Raw genomic sequence first — 20,408 nt, 5'->3', positions numbered from 1 at the left:
ATAGTTGCCCCTGGTAGGGTCTTCGTTAGGTAAATTGGTCCCGGGCCTTTATGAGCCTGAACAAGCAACGTGGGTTCACCCCCCTGTGGGCAAACCGCCTGCAGAAGGCGGCAGCCAAAGTCATCTCACTTCATCTCACGTTTTCCCATCTCCCTACTTTCCTTTTTTATTCATTTAAACGTGATCTAAATCAGCAAGATCCTGCTCACTGACTCATCTTCTACACTTTTACTATTTTTAATACTACACATACATACATTCAGGTTTGTTTCTTTTAGCTAAAAAGTCTTGAATTTTACCTCCCGAGGTGTCAGACCTGACCTTTCGTCCCCAGTTGACTTACAGACTCTCAATGTGTCCTTCAGTCTGTCCGTCATGAAGAGACTCCAGAGATTCTCTGCTGCCAGATAAATACACGTCTACAGAAAGGACGAGGACGAGCGAGAAGCGGCGACCAGCTGCTCTCTCAGTCTCAGGATATAAGTTAAAAGGGACCTATTATGGCATCTAATACCTATTTTAAACAGGCCTTGAATGTCTTAAAAACAAGCTTTTGATTGTTTTTGCTAAATAAATTAGAAATTCAGCCTCTGAGCCATGTCTTTATCATCACAGTCTCTAACCTGTGCAGGATTAATCTATGCAGGATTCTGAGTGGGCGGGGCTATGATAATGAGGCACTGTGCTGATTGGCTGCATGAATGACGCTGTCATTACCCGATTTGAGTCACACATGCGCAGTCGTGTCCAACATCGTCGGCCATCTTGGAAAGGAACATACGGCAACACCACTTGGACAAACTACAGTTACGTCGCCAGACTTGATAGACAAGATCTAAACACACACTTGTTTTGATATACACTACTCACAATAAGTTAGGGATATTATTATTTACATGATTGCTTTTCCTATTTGGTCTGAATTTTAATGAAATAAGTAAAAGTTCCCTTTTGATATTGCTAATGATGAATGAGAAGAAACACCATTTTCATTAGTTTAATATTACCCCAAAAATGTAGACAATAAAAATAGTCTCTCACAATATCCCTAACTTATTGTGAGTAGTATGTATATATATATAGTGTGTGTGTGTGTGTTTAGATATGATCATATATAGAGAGAGATGCATAGATATGTTCATATTTTTTTAGTTGAGAATGGTATAAACTAACAAATTTTTAACATTACATTACAATCATTTTACATTCATATGTCCAAGTGGTGTTGCCGTATGTTGCTTTCCAAGATGGCCGATGATGTTGGACGCGACTGCGCATGTGTGACTCAAATCGGGTAATGACAGACACGATACACCGCTACGAAAAAATGGCGGAAGCTCCGGCCGGCGGAGTTAGTTGTGGGCGTGGTTTCACGCATCGGAGGCCAACCTATGCAAATTGCATTTTGTTTACGTAACGAAAGGGAGCTCGTAGATCCACATCACACAGGACGGCTCATCCGGGCGGCTGTACAGACACTGCAGAATTTGGTTGCTTTCCTCCTCCTCTGAGTTGGCAGGCTGAGGAGAGAACACTTTATATATGTTAAAGCAAGAAAAAACGTGTTTTTCATAATAGGTCCCCTTTAAGAAAACTACAGTTTGGACTGCAGCCCGGAGAAACATCCCAGCAGGCCTTTACATGTCACGTGGTACGGCACGACGGCAGCCCAGCGTCCCGCCTGGTTCAGCTTTACCCCATCATGTCTGCGTGTAATGAGGTAACAGGATAGGGCATGTAACAGCCAAGAACAGCAGTAATGTACACCGGAATATGACATAGTGATCATTGAGCGTAAAATAAAGCTCTCCTAAACACTCCCGAAGGTCATGGCACAATACAGTGGGAGCCTGGTTCACTGACAGCAGCGAGAAGACGGCGCTGAAAGCTGTTTGGAAGTTTGGCCCAAGGTGTATGAGGTACCTGCTCCCAGCGTGCAGCTGCACCTCATTAAAATGCTTCCAGTGATGCAGCGAGGCACGTTCTCATGACAGGAGCGCCTTTCTTATTAAGTTGTAACGATCTAGAAGAGCCGGGATGAAATGTTCTGAGTCGCACATGAATATCTTCCCGCTGTTCATCAGTATCCAGACGTTACGTGCACAGCGTTTGGATTGATTGAGGATGGAGATGTGAAAGAAGGTGATGTGATGTAGGAGGGAAACTGGAGCGTTTAGCAGAAGTGAGAGATACGGAGACACAGATTTATTTAAAGATATCGAAAGGACGGGTATTTGGAAGTTTTTTTTCGAAAAGCTGACACTATTTCCGAAGCTGTTTTTGATATATTTTAACCAAAACATGTCACAAAGACTGCGGTGGCATGGCAGTGTCACTTTCATCAACAGTTTTAACATTGTGACAAAGCAGTTGTTTTTAGTTCACTTACATTAAGTTGGTTGATTTTTAGATTATATCAAAGTGTAATTATTACATATGGTACTTTTCATTTACATCTCTGTTTACAGTGAGTTGTTTTACAAGGAATCAGCATCTCAACCTTTTTGAAGTACTGTCAGGACTGGTGTGGTGAGGACCCAGATGCAGGAGAGCGAGGCAGGAGTTCGCAACAAAAATTGTTTATTTTCCAAAACAAAAAACAAAGCGCTGCTTAGCAGGATCAAAAACACACACAGAAACAGGGATAAAAAAACTGTAGCAAAAACAGGCAGGACACATGGAGGAAAACACAGTACGGAACCACAAGGAGCAAGGGATTGACAAGACCAGATATACACAGGGGATAACGAGACACAGGTGCAGACAATCAGGGCAGATGGGACACAGGCGGGGCAAAACAGAAACAAACTAGGGGAAATGTCAAACCCTGACAAGTCCAGCACATGCAGCTGGGTCGTTGGAGCAGAGTAAAGACCAGAAGGATGGATAGTTCAGTTATTATCGTCTGCAAATCTGAACGGGTGACCGAATTACATTTTTAAACCTAGGGAGCCACAAACAAATATATCTGTTGGACTTTTTAAGTTGCAAGTCACTTAAACACAGAAAATGTGATTATTTTATTCACTACATGACAAATCCCTCACTCATTTGTTCACATGTTGACCAACGAGAGATGAAAAGTGAAACATCTGTAAAAACAAAGAAAAAAGAAGTCTAGTTCCCCTCCATCCTGGTTTTTGTGTTTGACCTTAATGACCTCCTTGGTGGTTGATAATCAACGCTCACATCCTAGTGACAGTTTCAAGCTCTGCACCTCAACAGTTCGCCGCACTTTGCCCCCCCCGTCACCGTCCCCGAGTCCTTGGCACCAGCTGCAGCCGGGGATTGATGGGGTTTCAGACTGATGACAGCTTCCCAGTGAGGAGCCGGCTGCCTTCTTGCACACAGACGGGTCGTCCTCCCCGTACAGAAAATAATATCTACTGTAGGGCTCTCCCGGGGTTGGTAGAGGGGAGCAATGACTGTCACTTAGGTAGAAGCACTGGGTGATAAAATGGGGAAAAAATCGGGATAAAAATATTATAAAAAAAAAGAAAATAACATCTATAACAGGGGTCGGCAACCCACAATGTTGAAAGAGCCATATTGGACCAAAAACACAAAAAACAAATATGTCTGGAGCCGCAATAAATGAAAAGTCTTGTATCAGCCTTAGAATGAAGGCAACACATGCTGCATGTAGCTATATTAGTTATAACTGGGGGAAGATTTTTTTTTTTATTATGCACGTTGAGAAAAAAGTCGAAATGTCGAGAAAAAAGTCAAAATTCCGAGAAAAAAGTCGAAATGTCAAGATTAATGTTAAAGTACAATCTTGAGAAAAAAGTCGAAATGTCGAGAAAAAAGTGGAAATGTTGAGAAAAAAGTCGAGGAAATAGTCAAAATGTCTTGAAAAAAGTCGAAATGTAAAGAAAAAAGTCGAAATTTCGAGAAAAAAAGTCAACATTTCGAGAAAAAAGTTGAAATGTCAAGATTAATGTTGAAGTACAATCTTGAGAAAAAAGTTGAAATGTCAAGAAAAAAGTCGAAATGTCGAGAAAAAAGTTGAAATGTTGAGAAAAAAGTCGAGGAAATAGTCAAAATTTCATGAAAAAAGTCGAAATGTAAAGAAAAAAGTTGAAGTACAATCTTGAGAAAAAAGTTGAAATGTCGAGAAAAAAGTCGAAATGTTGAGAAAAAAGTCGAGGAAATAGTCAAAATTTCATGAAAAAAGTCGAAATGTAAAGAAAAAAGTTGAAGTACAATCTTGAAAAAAAAGTCAAAATTTCGAGAAAAAAGTCGAAATGTCAAGATTGTCATGTCATCCTATATTACATTAATCTGCAATTATTTGTGCTTGCTTTGTCCATGAGTATACAAACACACGTGTATCCATCAGATATACTACTACTACTACTACTACTACTGCTACTTGCTCTTCTCCATCAGTCTGATCCCAGGTTTGGTGTGACGGAATCATCCCTTCCTCCCTGATACGACCAGAACCCGGCGCCCCCTCCTCCCCGCTCGTCTCTTCCCCTCCCCACTCATCCAGAGGTTAATAAAACTGACCCTCGGGCTCAGGAGCAAAGTCACAAGAACCCCCCCGTCCGAAGCTGAACATCAACACCACCATGCCCAAGAAAGCAGGTAAGGACCCGAGTCTGACCCGAGTGTTTCCAGGCACCTGTGGGGGGGATGAAACCGCTTCACGCCATCAAAGACACTGATGAGACGCAAATATGCTGCTCAGTAATGAGGTTTATGATGAAATCACATTTCGTCACATGGTCTCGGATGAAACTTTTAACTGCACTTTTTCCTCCTAAACGAGTTCAGAATGACTGTTTTCTTTCTAGAGCTGGGTATCGATTCAAATGTCAAGAATCGATTAGATTCCGATTCTTAAGATTCAGAATCGATTATCAAGATTTGATTCGATTCGATATTGATTTGGGTTAGTGTTGCCTGGATTATATGACTGTAAAATAACTATTGAAATAATAATTCAACAATAATTATTGTGAAATAACTAAGAAATAAATAACTCAAATAGGCATTTCAATATCCATTTAAAGTGCAAAAAAAGAAAGAAATTGCAACAGCTCAAGCAGTAAACAAATTATTTTAGCTTGTCTGATTTATTCTGTCACCAGACACACAGCTTGCCATGAAGCACCGGCATTTTTCAGGTATTTCATGACAAACCGTGTCCGATAACAGAGAAACCAAACAAGCTATAGTAAATATAGATAATATGAACTTCATTGAACTAATATAACATTTAGAAATTTAAGCTGAAATGTCCAGCATTTTCTCTAAAGAAAAGTTAATTTAGTTCAAGAGTTTTCAAAACTACTGGGATTAAAGTTCATCAGGAAAAAATGTAATGATGATAAAAAAGAAAAAAAAAATGTAATAAAAAAAAAATCGATCTTTAGACATTCAAATCGATTTTTAGGAATGAATATGATAATCGATTTAGAATCAGAAAATCGATTTTTTCAACACAGGCTAATTTCTTTCCTTCCTCTCTTATCGTGTGTCCCCCTCACGTTGGAGTTTCAAACTCAGACTGCAACAGCAATTATTCAATCAACACAAGAAGCATATGTGCATGATTTCCCCCCTTGATTTAAGCCTGGGCAGCTGTAAAGACCTGATTTATTGCTCGTCACAGTGTTTTACTACCAGTTTACAATGTGTATCCAATGGTGTTTATTAGATGTCATTAAGTGTCCTCATGCTGGCCGTCCCTGTGAGTCGTCTCCGGGCCAAGCGTCCTTCGTCGCCTTGCACCCCGTCGTTTTTACTTCAGCCTGGATTAATCATGTCAACGCAGCAGCATCTCTGCGACCGCTGGTGCTCCGGTGTTGTAGTCTAAGTTTCATCGCTCGTATTTCTGTCCACCTTCAGAGTTTCTGTCCTTCTTGCGGTGTCCCTCACCTGTCTCTGCATGCGTTGCTTCATTACTTCTCTTTGTTACAGGTGGAAACGTCAGCGGTGTCAAGTAACAAAGTACAAATATTTCGTTACCTTACTTAAGTAGAAATTTTGGTTATCTATACTTCACTGGAGTAATTATTTTTCAGACGACTTTTTACTTTTACACCTTACATTTTCATGCAATTATCTGTACTTTTTACTCCTTACATTTTAAAAACAGCCTCGTTACTCTATTTCATTTCGGCCTTTAAAAAAAACTATCCAGTTAAATTGCTCCATCCGGATTGAGTGAATTTGGTTGTGGTTGTTTCAGATGTTCTTGTCCAGTTTTGTTCTCACATCCGTTCCCTCAGATTCCTGCAACTAAACTTGGATGTACATTCCAATAAAGGTTAGGATAAATGATAACATGCCTCTGAAGTTTGACTTTTTGCACCATTACAATACTTATAGGCAACAAGTCATCATATCTCCTGCCCTCTGAAACACATGTTAATGCTCAATAGTACACATATATGGTTCTTTAATATATTTGCATTATACTAAGATGCATTCATTTTCAATGGCTTTTGTCCTTAATTACTTTTTCCCCCTTACATTACTTTTACTTTTATACTTTAAGTAGTTTTGAAACCAGTACTTTTATACTTTTACTTGAGTAGAAATCTTGAGTTGATTCTTCAACTTCTACAGGAGTATTTTTAAACTCTAGTATCTATACTTCTACCTGAGTAATGAATGTGAATACTTTTGACACCTCTGGGAAACGTTGAGCTTCTGCCTTTTCCTGTCCCTGGTTTTCCCAGTGATGATCTGGGAAATCTGCCCAGCGTTACTTGCAGCTGCTTGGTTGTAGCGTGATGTCACTCGGAGCACTTTGAAGTCTCCTTTACAAATTAATCATACCAAGTTTACTTTGTCTCCGTGAAGTGAATAAATAAGCAGACATGTGATCAGCTGCTGCTCTTGGCTTTTAGATACACCCAACCCAAGTGATTGTGACTGATTGTGAAAATCCAACTTGGAAACTTTTGGAAGTCCTCTTTTGTGAGGATTCAGAATCCAACCTTTTCTTGAGTCCTTCTTCCCAAGGGCGTAGGTTTGCATAGGGACGGTAGGGACATAACACTAACAACTTTTCAGGAGGCTCAAATTGTCCCCACCAACTTTTAAGCAACCTTATTTGCATTATATAATGAGTTCAGATATAAAGGTAATTTAAATTGTCTTCCCAAATGTTGTAAGGGTAGAATTGACCCTACCATTATTAAGTGAATTATTTTCATTATGTACAGACTTACATTTACTCCTTTTCACTTGCTGAATTTGCCGGTCTATTTTTTTCCCTCAAGCGCACGTTTGATTGGCTGATGACTTGACCATTTTTTCCATAATTGCTCGACCCACTGATGCATTTTAGAGAGGAAGATAAGGGAAAAGTACGACGGAATATTAGGGCCAAACCAAGACAAAAAAAAATTGAAATTACGAGAATAAAGTCGTAATATTACGACTTTATTCTCGCAACATTAGGCTATGACTTTATTCTCGTAATATTACGACTTTATTCTCCTAATATTATGACTTTATTCTCGTAATATTACGACTTTATTCTCGTAATATTACAACTTTATTCTCGCAACATTAGGTTTTGACTTTATTCTCGTAACTTTATGACTTTATTCTCGTAATATTACGACTTTATTCTCGTAATATTACAACTTTATTCTCGCAACATTAGGTTTTGACTTTATTCTCGTAATTTTATGACTTTATTCTCGTAATTTCCAATTTTTTTTTTGTCTTAGTTTGGCCCTAATACTCCATCGTAGAAAAGAAGGTGAAAGAGACAACCAATTAAAGCAATGTATTACTCTTGTGGTGAAGGACAATGTAGGCTAGCATATAGTTCCATATATAGGTTAAGTAGTAGTAAAGAGATTATTAATAAGTTTGTATTTATTGTGTATGTTAATATAATTTAAATTATGTTCAAATATTGCAATTTAAATTGCTAACAAAATCCTGGAATATTCTGGAAGTTTTCAAAATGTTTCTTTAGTAGTTTTTGAAAACAAAGGTTTGAATGGAACCGTGTATCAGGTGAACCAATACACATGAAAGTTAGTATAAGTCAATACAGATTTATTTTGCATTGATCATTTAGCCTATCAATTAATTAGGTTGATATTTGTGACAAATGTAGCCCTGACCCCCGTTCACCCAATCTGTTTGGTCTTATTAATGTCCCGTCCCCAGCAAAAAGTACATGCAGGTTATGCTGTTATATCGTCCCTACCAATGTTGAGACCAAACCTACGCCCTTGATTCTTCCTTTTCCCAGCGGTTTTACATGTCTCCCATCTTCATCCCATGCTCGTCACCCGTCGGGCTTCCAGCCAGGAAGCCGTGACACCTGATGCCCACTGGAGGAATGGGCCTGGATGTCCGTCTGCCTCCCTCTGATCCCACCAGCATCCTATCCTGCTGTCTCAGTGGATTGTTCTGAACCTGATCTGCACAGATAATTTTGCTCGCGAAAGGAATCTGGGAAAGGAAAAAATCTGCCTTGCACCCCGTCCAAAACAAACAGTTCCCATGAGGCGCCGTGAGCTCGACAGCTGACCTTTCTGAGACGCTCAGACGTGCAGACAGACAGACAGACGTCGGCATGGATTAGGAATGGGCGATATTTTACCGTTCACGATAAACCGTCAAAAAAATTCCTCACAATAAGAATTTGTCATCTCGCGGTAAAAATGATAAATTCCCGTTGATGACGTTTTTGTGTAAAGATGATTTATGGTTCTGTGTTAAATCCACACACAACGTACGTGAAGGAAGGAAGGAAGGAAGGAAGGAAGGAAGGAAGGAAGGAAGGAAGGAAGGAAGGAAGGAAGGAAGGAAGGAAGGAAGGAAGGAAGGAAGGAAGGAAGGAAGGAAGGAAGGAAGGAAGGAAGAAAATAAGGAAGGAAGGAAGGAAGGAAGGAAGAAAATAAGGAAGGAAGGAAGGAAGGAAGGAAGGAAGGAAGGAAGGAAGGAAGGAAGGAAGGAAGGAAGGAAGGAAGGAAGGAAGGAAGGAAGAAAATAAGGAAGGAAGGAAGGAAGAAAATAAGGAAGGAAGGAAGGAAGGAAGGAAGGAAGGAAGGAAGGAAGAAAATAAGGAAGGAAGGAAGGAAGGAAGGAAGGAAGGAAGGAAGAAAATAAGGAAGGAAGGAAGGAAGGAAGGAAGGAAGGAAGGAAGGAAGGAAGGAAGGAAGGAAGGAAGGAAGGAAGGAAGGAAGGAAGGGAAAAAGGAAGGAAGGAAGGAAGGAAGGAAGGAAGGAAGGAAGGAAGGAAGGAAGGAAGGAAGGAAGGAAGGAAGGAAGGAAGGAAGGAAGGAAGGAAGGAAGGAAGGAAGGAAGGAAGGAAGGAAGGAAGGAAGGAAGAAAATAAGGAAGGAAGGAAGGAAGGAAGGAAGAAAATAAGGAAGGAAGGAAGGAAGGAAGGAAGGAAGGAAGGAAGGAAGAAAATAAGGAAGGAAGGAAGGAAGGAAGGAAGGAAGGAAGGAAGGAAGGAAGAAAATAAGGAAGGAAGGAAGGAAGGAAGGAAGGAAGGAAGGAAGGAAGGAAGAAAATAAGGAAGGAAGGAAGGAAGGAAGGAAGGAAGGAAGGAAGAAAATAAGGAAGGAAGGAAGGAAGGAAGGAAGGAAGGAAGGAAGGAAGGAAGGAAGGAAGGAAGGAAGGAAGGAAGGAAGGGAAAAAGGAAGGAAGGAAGGAAGGAAGGAAGGAAGGAAGGAAGGAAGGAAGGAAGGAAGGAAGGAAGGAAGGAAGGAAGGAAGGAAGGAAGGAAGGAAGGAAGGAAGGAGGAAAGAAGGAAAGAAGGGGGAAGGAAGGAAGGAAGGAAGGAAGGAAGGAAGGAAGGAAGGAAGGAAGGAAGGAAGGAGGAAGGAAGGAGGGAGGGAGGGAGGAAGGAAAGAAGGAAGGAGGAAGGAAGGAAGGAAGGAAGGAAGGAAGGAAGGAAGGAAGGAAGGAAGGAAGGAAGGAAGGAAGGAAGGAAATGAGCCAGAAAGAAAGAAAGAAAGAAAGAAAGAAAGAAAGAAAGAAAGAAAGAAAGAAAGAAAGAAAGAAAGAAAGAAAGAAAGAAAGAAAGAAAGAAAGAAAGAAAGAAAGAAAGAAAGAAAGAAAGATAAATTCCCATTGGTGTAGTTTAGTAGCATTTATTATTCTTTTAGAGCAGTGTTTTGGCTCCAAAGACTGAATGTGGTGATAGATTTATAGTTACAAAGGTGGAGTTGAATTGGTATTTTTTTTAATCGTCATTTTTATCGTTATCGGGATAAATGCCAGAAATGATCGTGATACATTTTTTAGTCCATACCGCCCATCCCTATCCGCTCCAAAATCCGGCAGACAGAAATCCTTCATCTTTTAAAACAGATTTCGTTCCCGTAGATCCTCCTGAGGCGCGGCCTCGCTCCAGCATCCCTCCATTATTCCCGGCTTGATTTACGAGGCGTCATGTTTATGGGCCCGCTGCCTTTGAATGTATTCATCGCTTCACCTCCGTCCTGCACCCCCCCTTCTGTGGCAGCGATGTCTCCGCCGCCGCAGCGTCAACTCATCAGTCTTTTTGTGTATCTGTTTATCCCTGCGGGGGCTTTCATGCTGATCCTGGCAAGCAAGGACAGCCGGCCGCAGGAGGTTTCACTTCCACACACCAGACAGAGACATCTCGCATATTTTCAGTCATCCAACTTACCGCCCACTCCACACTCATCATCCGTCTCACTCGCTCCACCTGAGGTGTTCTCTTCTCCTCTGAGATAGGCGCCCAACACGACTCACACATTTGAGGATGAATCTAATTTCCGTGTGGCATTCCTCCACATATCTCACTTCTAATTTTATTCCTCTCGTAGCCTCCCCGAACTCTCCTCAAGACTTTTTATTATCATCTCCGTCTCACCTGTTGTCTTCTTGCATGAAACAGAGCAAAGAGAGAGGTGAGTCAGACGAGTCCACGACCTTCAGTCTGTCCTTCTACTTGTCTTTCATCAGGATCCACTGATGAAAGAGTAATGGATGTTATTACCAAACACACGATTAAAACACCAATACGTGTAACTAAAATATATATTTGTGAAAAGCCTGGCCTAATGAGAACATTCTGGTAACACTTTTTTTAAATAACCAAATATGTTTAGTTTTTTTTGGCAATCATGATTTCTAGAGACAGACCATGATGTTACCTGACAAATACCTGATAGATGGATGGATGGATGGATAGATAGATAGATAGATAGATAGATGGACGGACGGACGGACGGACGGACGGACGGACGGACGGACGCTTTATTAATCCTGGAGGAAATGTAGGGCATCCAGTAGTGAAAAAACACTTCACAGTGGAAAATATTGGCAAAAAAATTAACTTTAATTGTCGGTTACAGTCAGATTTTATTAGTTTAGCGCTGCATAAACTGACTCACAGATGGCCTTTAAAATGACAACATGACATAAGAGATACTTATAAGAGATATCCATCCATCCATCGTCCGCCGCTTAACAGTTCCCGGGTCGTGGGGGCAGCAGACTCAACAGAGATGCCCAGACTTCCTTCACCCCAGACACTTCCTCCATCTCTTCCTCCAGCTCTTCCTCCATCTCTTCCGGGGGGAGTCCGAGGCGTTCCCAGGCCAGCCGAGAGACATAGTCTCTCCAGCGTGTCCTGGGTCTTCCCCGGGGTCTCCTCCCGGTGGGACAAGCCTGGAACACCTCCCTAGGGAGGAGGGACATGCCTGGAACACCTCCCTAGGGAGGAGGGACATGCCTGGAACACCTCCCTAGGGAGGAGGGACATGCCTGGAACACCTCCCTAGGGAGGGACATGCCTGGAACACCTCCCTAGGGAGGCGTCCAGGAGGATCCGATACAGATGTCCAAGCCACCTCAGCTGGCTCCTCTCAATGTGAAGGAGCAGCGGCTCGACTCCGAGCTCCTCCCGGGTGACCGAACTCCTCACCCTATCTCTAAGGGAGCGTCCAGCCAGCCTGCGGAGGAAACTCATCTCGGCCGCTTGTATCCGCGATCTTGTCCTTTCGGTCACTACCCAAAGTTCATGACCATAGGTGAGGGTAGGGGCGTAGATTGACCGGTAAATCGAGAGCTTCGCCTTTCGACTCAGCTCCCTCTTTACCACGACGGTCCGGTACATCGACCGCATAACTGTGGACGCTGCACCGATCCGTCTGTCAATCTCACGCTCCATTGTTCCCTCACTCGTGAACAAGACCCCGAGATACTTGAACTCCTCCACCTGAGGCAGGACTTCTCCACCCACCCGGAGAAGGCATGCCACCCTTTTCCGGTGGAGAACCATGGCCTCGGTCTTGGAGGTGCTGATTTTCATCCCAGCCGCGTCGCACTCGGCCTCAAACCGCCCCGGCACATGCTGGAGGTCCCGGTCCGATGAAGCCAACAGGACAACATCATCCGCAAAAAGCAGAGATGAAATCCTGAGGTTCCCAAACCGGATCCCCTCCGGCCCCTGGCTGCGCCTAGAAATCCTGTACATAAAAATTATGAACAGGACCGGTGACAAAGGGCAGCCCTGCCGGAGTCCAACATGCACCGGGAACAAGTCTGACTTACTGCCGGCAATGCGAACCAGACTCCTGCTCCGATCATACAGAGACCGGACAGCCCTTAGTAGAGGGCCCCGGACCCCATACTCTCCGAGTATATAAGAGATACTCACAAAAATTGAGTATCATCCATTATTAATATTTAATATTGACCTAAGAAATAAAGATTTTTAACTTAAAATAATGGGTTAATTTATCAAGATTGATTGTTTATACTTGACATGAGTTGAAACTAAATAAAACAACGCATGAATGGACAATTAATGTTTGAAGAAATTTCTGCTGCAAAGGCTTTTTTCCGTGATCGCAGTCTCTCTCACTCTTGCTCACACACACGTTGAAAAGAAAAAGAAAGGAGGAAAAAATCTATCCTCTATTATTTACAGCTTTTCCCGATGCCGGCGTTGTTTCTGATGAATGCTTTGACTGGATGGTTTTATTCTGGACGCGTGGCTTTCCCTGCTGAAGTCTGTAACCTGAATTATTTCATGCTGACATCCTGCACTGATTTGCTCGCACCCCGACTGCATTCATCACATTACTGATAAAAAAAAACCTTAAAAGAAAAGAAAAAGCTAAATGTTTAAATTTACATAGATGCTTCCAGGTAAAGTGAAGCTTACAAATAAGAATGTAGTTACATTTTTGGATTGTTTTCTTGAAAATTATTAAATTATAGGATATAGAAGTATGGAATAAGTTGGATAGGGATTTGAAATTATGTAGAACCTTAACCTTATTTAAAAAAACACTGAAAAGAAGGATGATTTCCTTATATCAAATTAATGAGTGGTGATGCTTGCTATGTTGATTTAGGTATTTATTTAATTGGTGATTTGATTTGATTTTTTAAGGATGAAGGTAACATGTAGACCTTTATTTTAAAAATCTTTTTTATTTCTTGAGGAATTTTTGTTATCCCCGTGGAGGCAATTTGTTTTACTGGCAGTCTTTCTTGCTTTTATTTCATTAATTTAATTAATCTTTTTGAGGGTAGGCAAATAATAAGCTTTGCTTCAGCCTTCACCTTTTTCGGTCTAGATGTTATTTGTTTATTTGTATATTGGAAACTTTTTTCTAATGTTTTTTTTGAACAGTGTATTCTTTTTCTTGCTGTCATTTTTATTCTTTTTTTTTGTGTCATGACCGAAAATAAACTAAACTAAACTAGGAACATTGAGTGGGACATATAGTGGAAAAATAACATTTTCTGAGCTTGAGAGCACATATTAGTTTGCCTGAAGTGACAAACAGGAGAAGAATTCAGCCCCATCACAACTGGTCCCTTCGTTCGGGAATGCTTCAATGATACTGACATCTGCCTCCCCATCTTTGCATCAAGCATTTGCTTCAACATTTCAAAAGAGGCACATGTCATGGAAATGGGCAGGTGGAGGTGAATATCTGGCCCCGCCCCCTAGAACCTGCGTCTGTGACCAGAGGTGTCAAAAATATTCACATTCATTACTCAGGTAGAAGTATAGATACTAGAGTTTAAAAATACTCCTGTAGAAGTTGAAATATAAACTCAAGTTTTTTACTCCAGTAAAAGTATAAAAGTACTGGTTTCAAAACTACTTAAAGTATAAAAGTAAAAGTAATGTAAGGGGGAAAAAAGCCATTAAGGACAAAAGCCATTGAAAATGAATGCAAATATATTAAAGAACGATATATGTGTACTATTGAGCATTATGTGTTTCAGAGAGCAGGAGATATGATGACTAGTTGCCTATAAGTATTGTAATGGTGCAAAAAGTCAAACTTCAGAGGCATGTTATCATTTATCCTAACCTTTATTGGAATGTACATCCAAGTTTAGTTGCGGGAATCTGAGGGAACGGATAAGAACAAAACTGGACAAGAACATCTGAAACAACCACAACCAAATTCACTCTATCCAGATGGAGCAATTTAACTGGATAGTTGTTTTTTAAAGGCCGAAATGAAATAGAGTAACGAGGCTGTTTTTAAAATGTAAGGAGTAAAAAGTACAGATAATTGCGTGAAAATGTAAGGAGTAAAAGTAAAAAGTCGTCTGAAAAATAATTACTCCAATGAAGTATAGATAACCAAAATTTCTACTTAAGTAAGGTAACGAAGTATTTGTACTTCGTTACTTGACACCTCTGCTTGGAGGTCGCGTCATGAACCCACGCAGACTTGACATTGCACACACAAACACACAAACACACACACAAACACACACGCACACACACACGCCTGTGATCTACACAGTTCAGTAAATCACCTGTGGTGATTTAGCGCAGATGAGTGGCCCCAGCAGCCGCTGTGATGAACGAGCGGCCCGCAGGGAGATGAAAAGGTTTAAAGAAACCAGCAGAGCCACCTTGAGTGCATTTCAGTTCTCTGTCACATAAGCCGATGTGAGAAGAATCCCTGAGCAGGAACTGTAATTCTCTGCACGGGGTCTGAGGCGGATGACAGGAAATCACACTTTTCCTCTTTTTCTTTTGCAGGAAGAAAAGGCAGCAGCACTCCAGAAGGTAAAGAGCAGCAGGGAGCCCTGCTCTAGAAAGGCCCCTGTAAATCAGCAAAAGATGAGATCCTCTGAGCATTACTGTCGTTTGAATTACGTATAATATGCTCTCGTTACAGTCTAACGCGTGTCTTTCATCTTTCTTTAGAAACCCTGCAGTCATATGAGCCAAATATCCCTGAACCGACTACCAGAGCTGACTTCATGAAATGTAACTCCGCCTAAGACTTTGAAATAATCACATACACACGGCCTTTGAAATTTATATATGCATTTCAGAGTTAAGTAAAGTACACCATCACTCATCTGTAGCAGCATCTTTATTAAATAATACAGACTCTGATTTCTGCACACAAGTACCACACACATAGTAATATCAGACCAAACACACTCCAGAGCAGAGGTCGGCAACCCGCGGCTCTAGAGCCGCCGCATGCGGCTCTTTAGCGCCGCCCTAGTGGCTCCTGGAGCTTTCTCAAAAAATGTTTGACCTTTTTTTCTTCTTTTTTTCCTTTTTTTTCTTCTTTTTTTCTTTTTTTTCCTTATTTTGTCTTTTTTCAATTTTTTTTTCCTTTTCTTCTCTTTTTTTCTTCTTTTTTTTCTTCTTTTTTTAATCTCGACATTTCAACCTATTTCTCTATATTTGGACTTTTTTATCGACATTTTGACTTTTTTCTCAACATTTCAACTTTTTTCTCGAGATTGTACTTCAACATTAATCTCGAAATTTTGACGTTTTTCTTGACATTTCGACTTTTTTCTCGACATTTCGACTTTTTTCTTGACATTTCGACTTTTTTCTTGACATTTCAACTTTTTTCTCAACATTTTGACTTTTTTCTTGAAGTGCATAATGAAAAAAAAAAATCTTCCCCCAGTTCTAACTAATATAGAAACATGCAGCACGTGTTGCCTTCATTCTAAGGCTGATACAAGACTTTTCATTTTTTGCGGCTCCAGACATATTTGTTTTTTGTGTTTTTGGTCCAAATTTTTTTTCTTTTTTTTCTTTTTTTCCTTTTTTCTTCTTTTTTCTTCCTTTTTTTCTCTTTTTGTTTTTTCTTTCCTTTTTTCTTTTTTTTCCTTTTTTTATCTTTTTTATTCCTTTTCCCCTTCCTTTTTAATCTCGACATTTCGACTTTTTTCTCAAGATTGTACTTCAACATTAATCTCGACATTTGGACTTTTTTTTTTTGAAATTTCAATTTTTTTCTCGACATTTCGACTTTTTTCTCGAAGTGCACAATGAAAAAAAATCTCCCCCCAGTTCTAACTAATATAGAAACATGCAGCATGTGTTGCCTTCATTCTAAGGCTTAGACAAGACTCTTCATTTTTTGCGGCTCCAGACATATTTGTTTTTTGTGTTTTTGGTCCAATATGGCTCTTTCAACATTTTGGGTTGCAGACCCCTGCTCCAGCGTATCACTCAGTAACTTAAATTGTAGATGAAGTTTTAATGTGAAGTAATTGATTATGGGAAAATTTTTGTTCTCCTTTTGTTTATTTTAATTCAAAAATCAGAGCATTTGCAGTGATGCATAATAGAAAGGTGTAACATTTCATATAGAAACAGTCCAAAAAACGAAGCAGTGACGACAAAAACAGCCTTGCAAAACCCACCAGACAGCTGAAGATTCAAAAGAGAGAGTTAAAATGTGCGAAGGGAGAAAGGCGAAGCGAGGGCCTGACGGCTAAATCTAAAAGATTTATCACATGACTCTGCATAGCAGAGAGCTCGGGGAGAGCGGCGATAATACAAGAGGAACTGTTTGGCCTTGGTGCTGAGAGCTGTGCAGCCGCAGACTTTCCTCCCGTCTGTGACGTGCACATCACTGTGTGTTTCCATCCGCCGTGGTTCTCCCGCAGCAGCTGTTATCGTTTCTCAGCAAGTTCTCTGTTCGGTGTTTAATACCAAGAGCATTTCTGCTACTACTGGTTACTTCAAAGCCATATTTCTTCATCCATTACTGAGGTCATGTCATTCTGACGTTTACAGGGAGACAAAGCCGCTGGAAATGCTTTGATCCGTGTAATAAATGTTGAGTGGCAGCTGGTGGGACGAGAGGAAAGAGGAAGGCAGTCTGAAAACTGACCAAGTCTGACATTATGATGCTCTGTGATCCGCTTTGATCGTCTTACTGGATCCAGAACAGACTTGTCATGACTCTGGGGGGATCCACAGACATTTATCATTAATGCACTTCCACATGACAGGGCTGAATATTCAGCTGATTTCTGTATCTGACTGAAGCGTTTGAATTTGACGACCATTCAAGTTTATTTGAGCCGGAGTATCTACAAGAACTTCTAGGATTAAAGGGACGACAAACTTAAAATACTGATTACTTTGCTGAATAAAACTGTTACAGCGTCTTCAGCAGATCTCTGCTCTTGGATCAGCATCTCCACTTGTTGCCGGATTTCTTCTTCTTCTTCTTCTTCTTTTTGGTGATCCAGCTCAAACGTGCAGGAAGCAGGATTTCTCTCAGACGACATGTTGGCATGTTAAATATGTGGGGACGGCCCGGGCGAGGGTGGAGAAATGTTACAGACTCCTACTCGTATCCAGAGGTGGGTAGAGGAGGCAAAAATTGTACTCAAGTAAAATTACTGTTACTTCAGAATAATATGACTCAAGTAGAAGTAAAAAGTAGTCATCCAAATAATAACTTGAGTAAAAGTAAAAACGTACTTGGTGAAAAAACTAGTCAAGTACTGAGTAACTGTTGAGTAACGTCTGATTTATTTTTTTAACACAACCATGCAAACAGACAAAAGTACAAAATAATCATCTTCAGGCAAATTAAATCAATGAAATAATAAAATAAATTAGAATTAATAAAAAATAAAAAAAATGCTTAAATTAAAATAATCTTAAAGTTAATTCAAGTACTTTAATAAATAATAAAATAAATAAAATAATAACAGAATAAAAAAAATAAATTAAGCACAAGTAGCACAAAATTTCAAGCCTTTGTACTTTTCTTTTTTAACTGGGCAGAACTAGAACAAACATGAACTCATAGAAACTCTGTGTGTGTTTGAGTCTGTAAATGTGACAAAACGTGCAAAAACAAACATTTTTCCAAAAGAATCAGCCAGTGATCTCATGAGATTGACGCGTATGTGGATGAAAGGGATAAAAGAAAAGTAACAGATCAACGTAGCCTAATGTAGCGGAGTAAGAGTAACAGTTTCTTCTTCACAAATCTACTCAAGTAAAAGTAAAAAGTATAGTGATTCAAAACTACTCCTAAAAGTACAAAATTTCCCAAAACTTACTCAAGTAAATGTAAGGGAGTAAATATAACTCGTTACTACCCACCTCTGCTCGTATCAAAGGTTGCTTTAGGACAGGTTAAGATGAGGACACAAGCGCTTATCTTTCTGCAGCTCAGTAAAACTCTAAGCTAAATTCACGACTGTCTGGGTCAAAGTCAAATTTGAAAATGGAGATATTAAATTCTCGATCATTGATGTGTTAAAACAGACTCATTTCTTTGCTCACTTTGCTGTCCTCTGCTTGTCTTCCCTGGTAACTCCTCCAGACTGGCTCCCCGTGTCCCTGGATGATAAAACTGCACAGAAGCTGTTGTGGATTTCTGAGGGAGGCTCCAAGGTGGCTCGAACCTCGGACGCTGTCTGTCCTTACCCCAACAGGCCAGAGCGATATGAGCACTCTCCACAGGTAGGACAGTTAGGTGACCATCGAATCAAATCATTCAAACTAACACACCCTCTTTATTTAGGTGTATTTGAGATATTGACAGGGGTGTCAAAAGTATTCACATTCATTACTCAGGTAGAAGTATAGATACTAGAGTTTAAAAATACTCCTGTAGAAGTTGAAGTATCAACTCAAGTTTTTTACTCAAGTAAAAGTATAAAAGTACTGGTTTCAAAACTACTTAAAGTATAAAAGTAAAAGTAATGTAAGGGGGAAAAAAGCCATTAAGGACAAAAGCCATTGAAAATGAATGCATCTTAGTATAATGCAAATATATTAAAGAACCATATATGTGTACTATTGAGCATTAACATGTGTTTCAGAGAGCAGGAGATATGATGACTAGTTACCTATAAGTATTGTAATGGTGCAAAATGTCAAACTTCAGAGGCATGTTATCATTTATCCTAACCTTTATTGGAATGTACATCCAAGTTTAGTTGCAGGAATCTGAGGGAACGGATGTAAGAACAAAACTGGACAAGAACATCTGAAACAACCAAAACCAAATTCACTCTATCCGGATGGAGCAATTTAACTGGATAGTTTTTTTTAAAGGCCGAAATGAAATAGAGTAACGAGGCTGTTTTTAAAATGTAAGGAGTAAAAAGTACAGATAATTGCGTGAAAATGTAAGGAGTAAAAGTAAAAAGTTGTCTGAAAAATAATTACTCCAGTGAAGTATAGATAACCAAAATTTCTACTTAAGTAAGGTAACGAAGTATTTGTACTTCGTTACTTGACACCTCTGACGGGCAATATAATAAATATCAAGTTATAGGACATAAGGAAACAACCATGTTTGTTGTCCAAACAAGGTTGAGTGTCTGTGATAGAAACATCTGGATCCCCAGATCACTGAATACGTGATGACGTGTCTCCTTCCAGGTGCTGAGCAAGCAGGGGCTGCAGGGCCAGCGCGGCTACTGGGAGGTGGACTACGAGGGCTGGGTGGTGATCGGGCTGGTGTCGGAGAGCGCGCCCCGGAAGGGCCCGGATCCCTGCGGCATCGGGGAGAACGGCGGCTCCTGGGGCGTGGGCTGGTGCGGCTCCTGCTACCAGGTCTGGCACAACAGCGAGAACGTGGACGTGACGCTGGCGTCCACGCCCACCATGGGCGTGTACGTGGACCAGCCCGCCGGCGTCATCCAGTTCCTCTCCGTGGGAGGGGACAGCGAGAGGGAGGTCACGCTCATCCACAGGTTCCAGGCCGGCTTCAAGGAGAAAGTGTTCCCGGCGTTCTGGGTCGGCACAAATTCATTCTGTCTCATCCGGAAAAAAGATCAATGATGTCTTTAAAAAAAAAAAAAAAGAAGTTTGGGGATCAAGTGTGGGAGCTGTAACCCTGTCTGCAATGCATGAAAAATGCTCCTTGAGTTAATAATATATCTAAAGATGCCTAACTGTTTTACTTCATATTTCTTTAAATGTATTTCAAAATTAAAAGTTACGTTTATTTTGATTTTGTTACACTTGGGACTTTGTTTATACTTGTTTGTTTGTACTGTTTATTCCAAATATGCCAATTACCAGGAAGCAAAAATAATAAAGCACAGAAAAACCGAAAATAAATGACATATTCGAAAAGGAGTGAGCATAGCTTAGTAGCTCTCACCCCTTTGTCTAAAATTTAAAAAAAAATACATATATATATATATATATATATA

General features: G+C 40.4%; 1 protein-coding gene across 1 annotated transcript; it reads left to right on the top strand.

Annotated features, from left to right (window-relative positions):
• The first annotated feature begins 4,493 nt into the window (after positions 1–4,493).
• Positions 4,494–20,143, top strand: zgc:195001 (uncharacterized protein LOC567531 homolog). The gene is made up of 5 exons (XM_061712311.1): positions 4,494–4,593; positions 14,992–15,018; positions 15,160–15,222; positions 18,563–18,702; positions 19,630–20,143. The coding sequence occupies exons 1-5, from the start codon at positions 4,578–4,580 to the stop codon at positions 20,029–20,031; spliced, it is 648 nt and encodes a 215-aa protein (XP_061568295.1). The 5' UTR covers positions 4,494–4,577; the 3' UTR covers positions 20,032–20,143.
• The last annotated feature ends 265 nt before the right edge of the window (positions 20,144–20,408 follow it).

Source organism: Cololabis saira, chromosome 21 (assembly GCF_033807715.1).
Source record: "Cololabis saira isolate AMF1-May2022 chromosome 21, fColSai1.1, whole genome shotgun sequence".
Lineage (NCBI taxonomy): Eukaryota > Metazoa > Chordata > Actinopteri > Beloniformes > Belonidae > Cololabis > Cololabis saira.
Note: the sequence above shows the minus strand (reverse complement) of the source record. Positions and strands in the feature narration are given on the sequence as shown.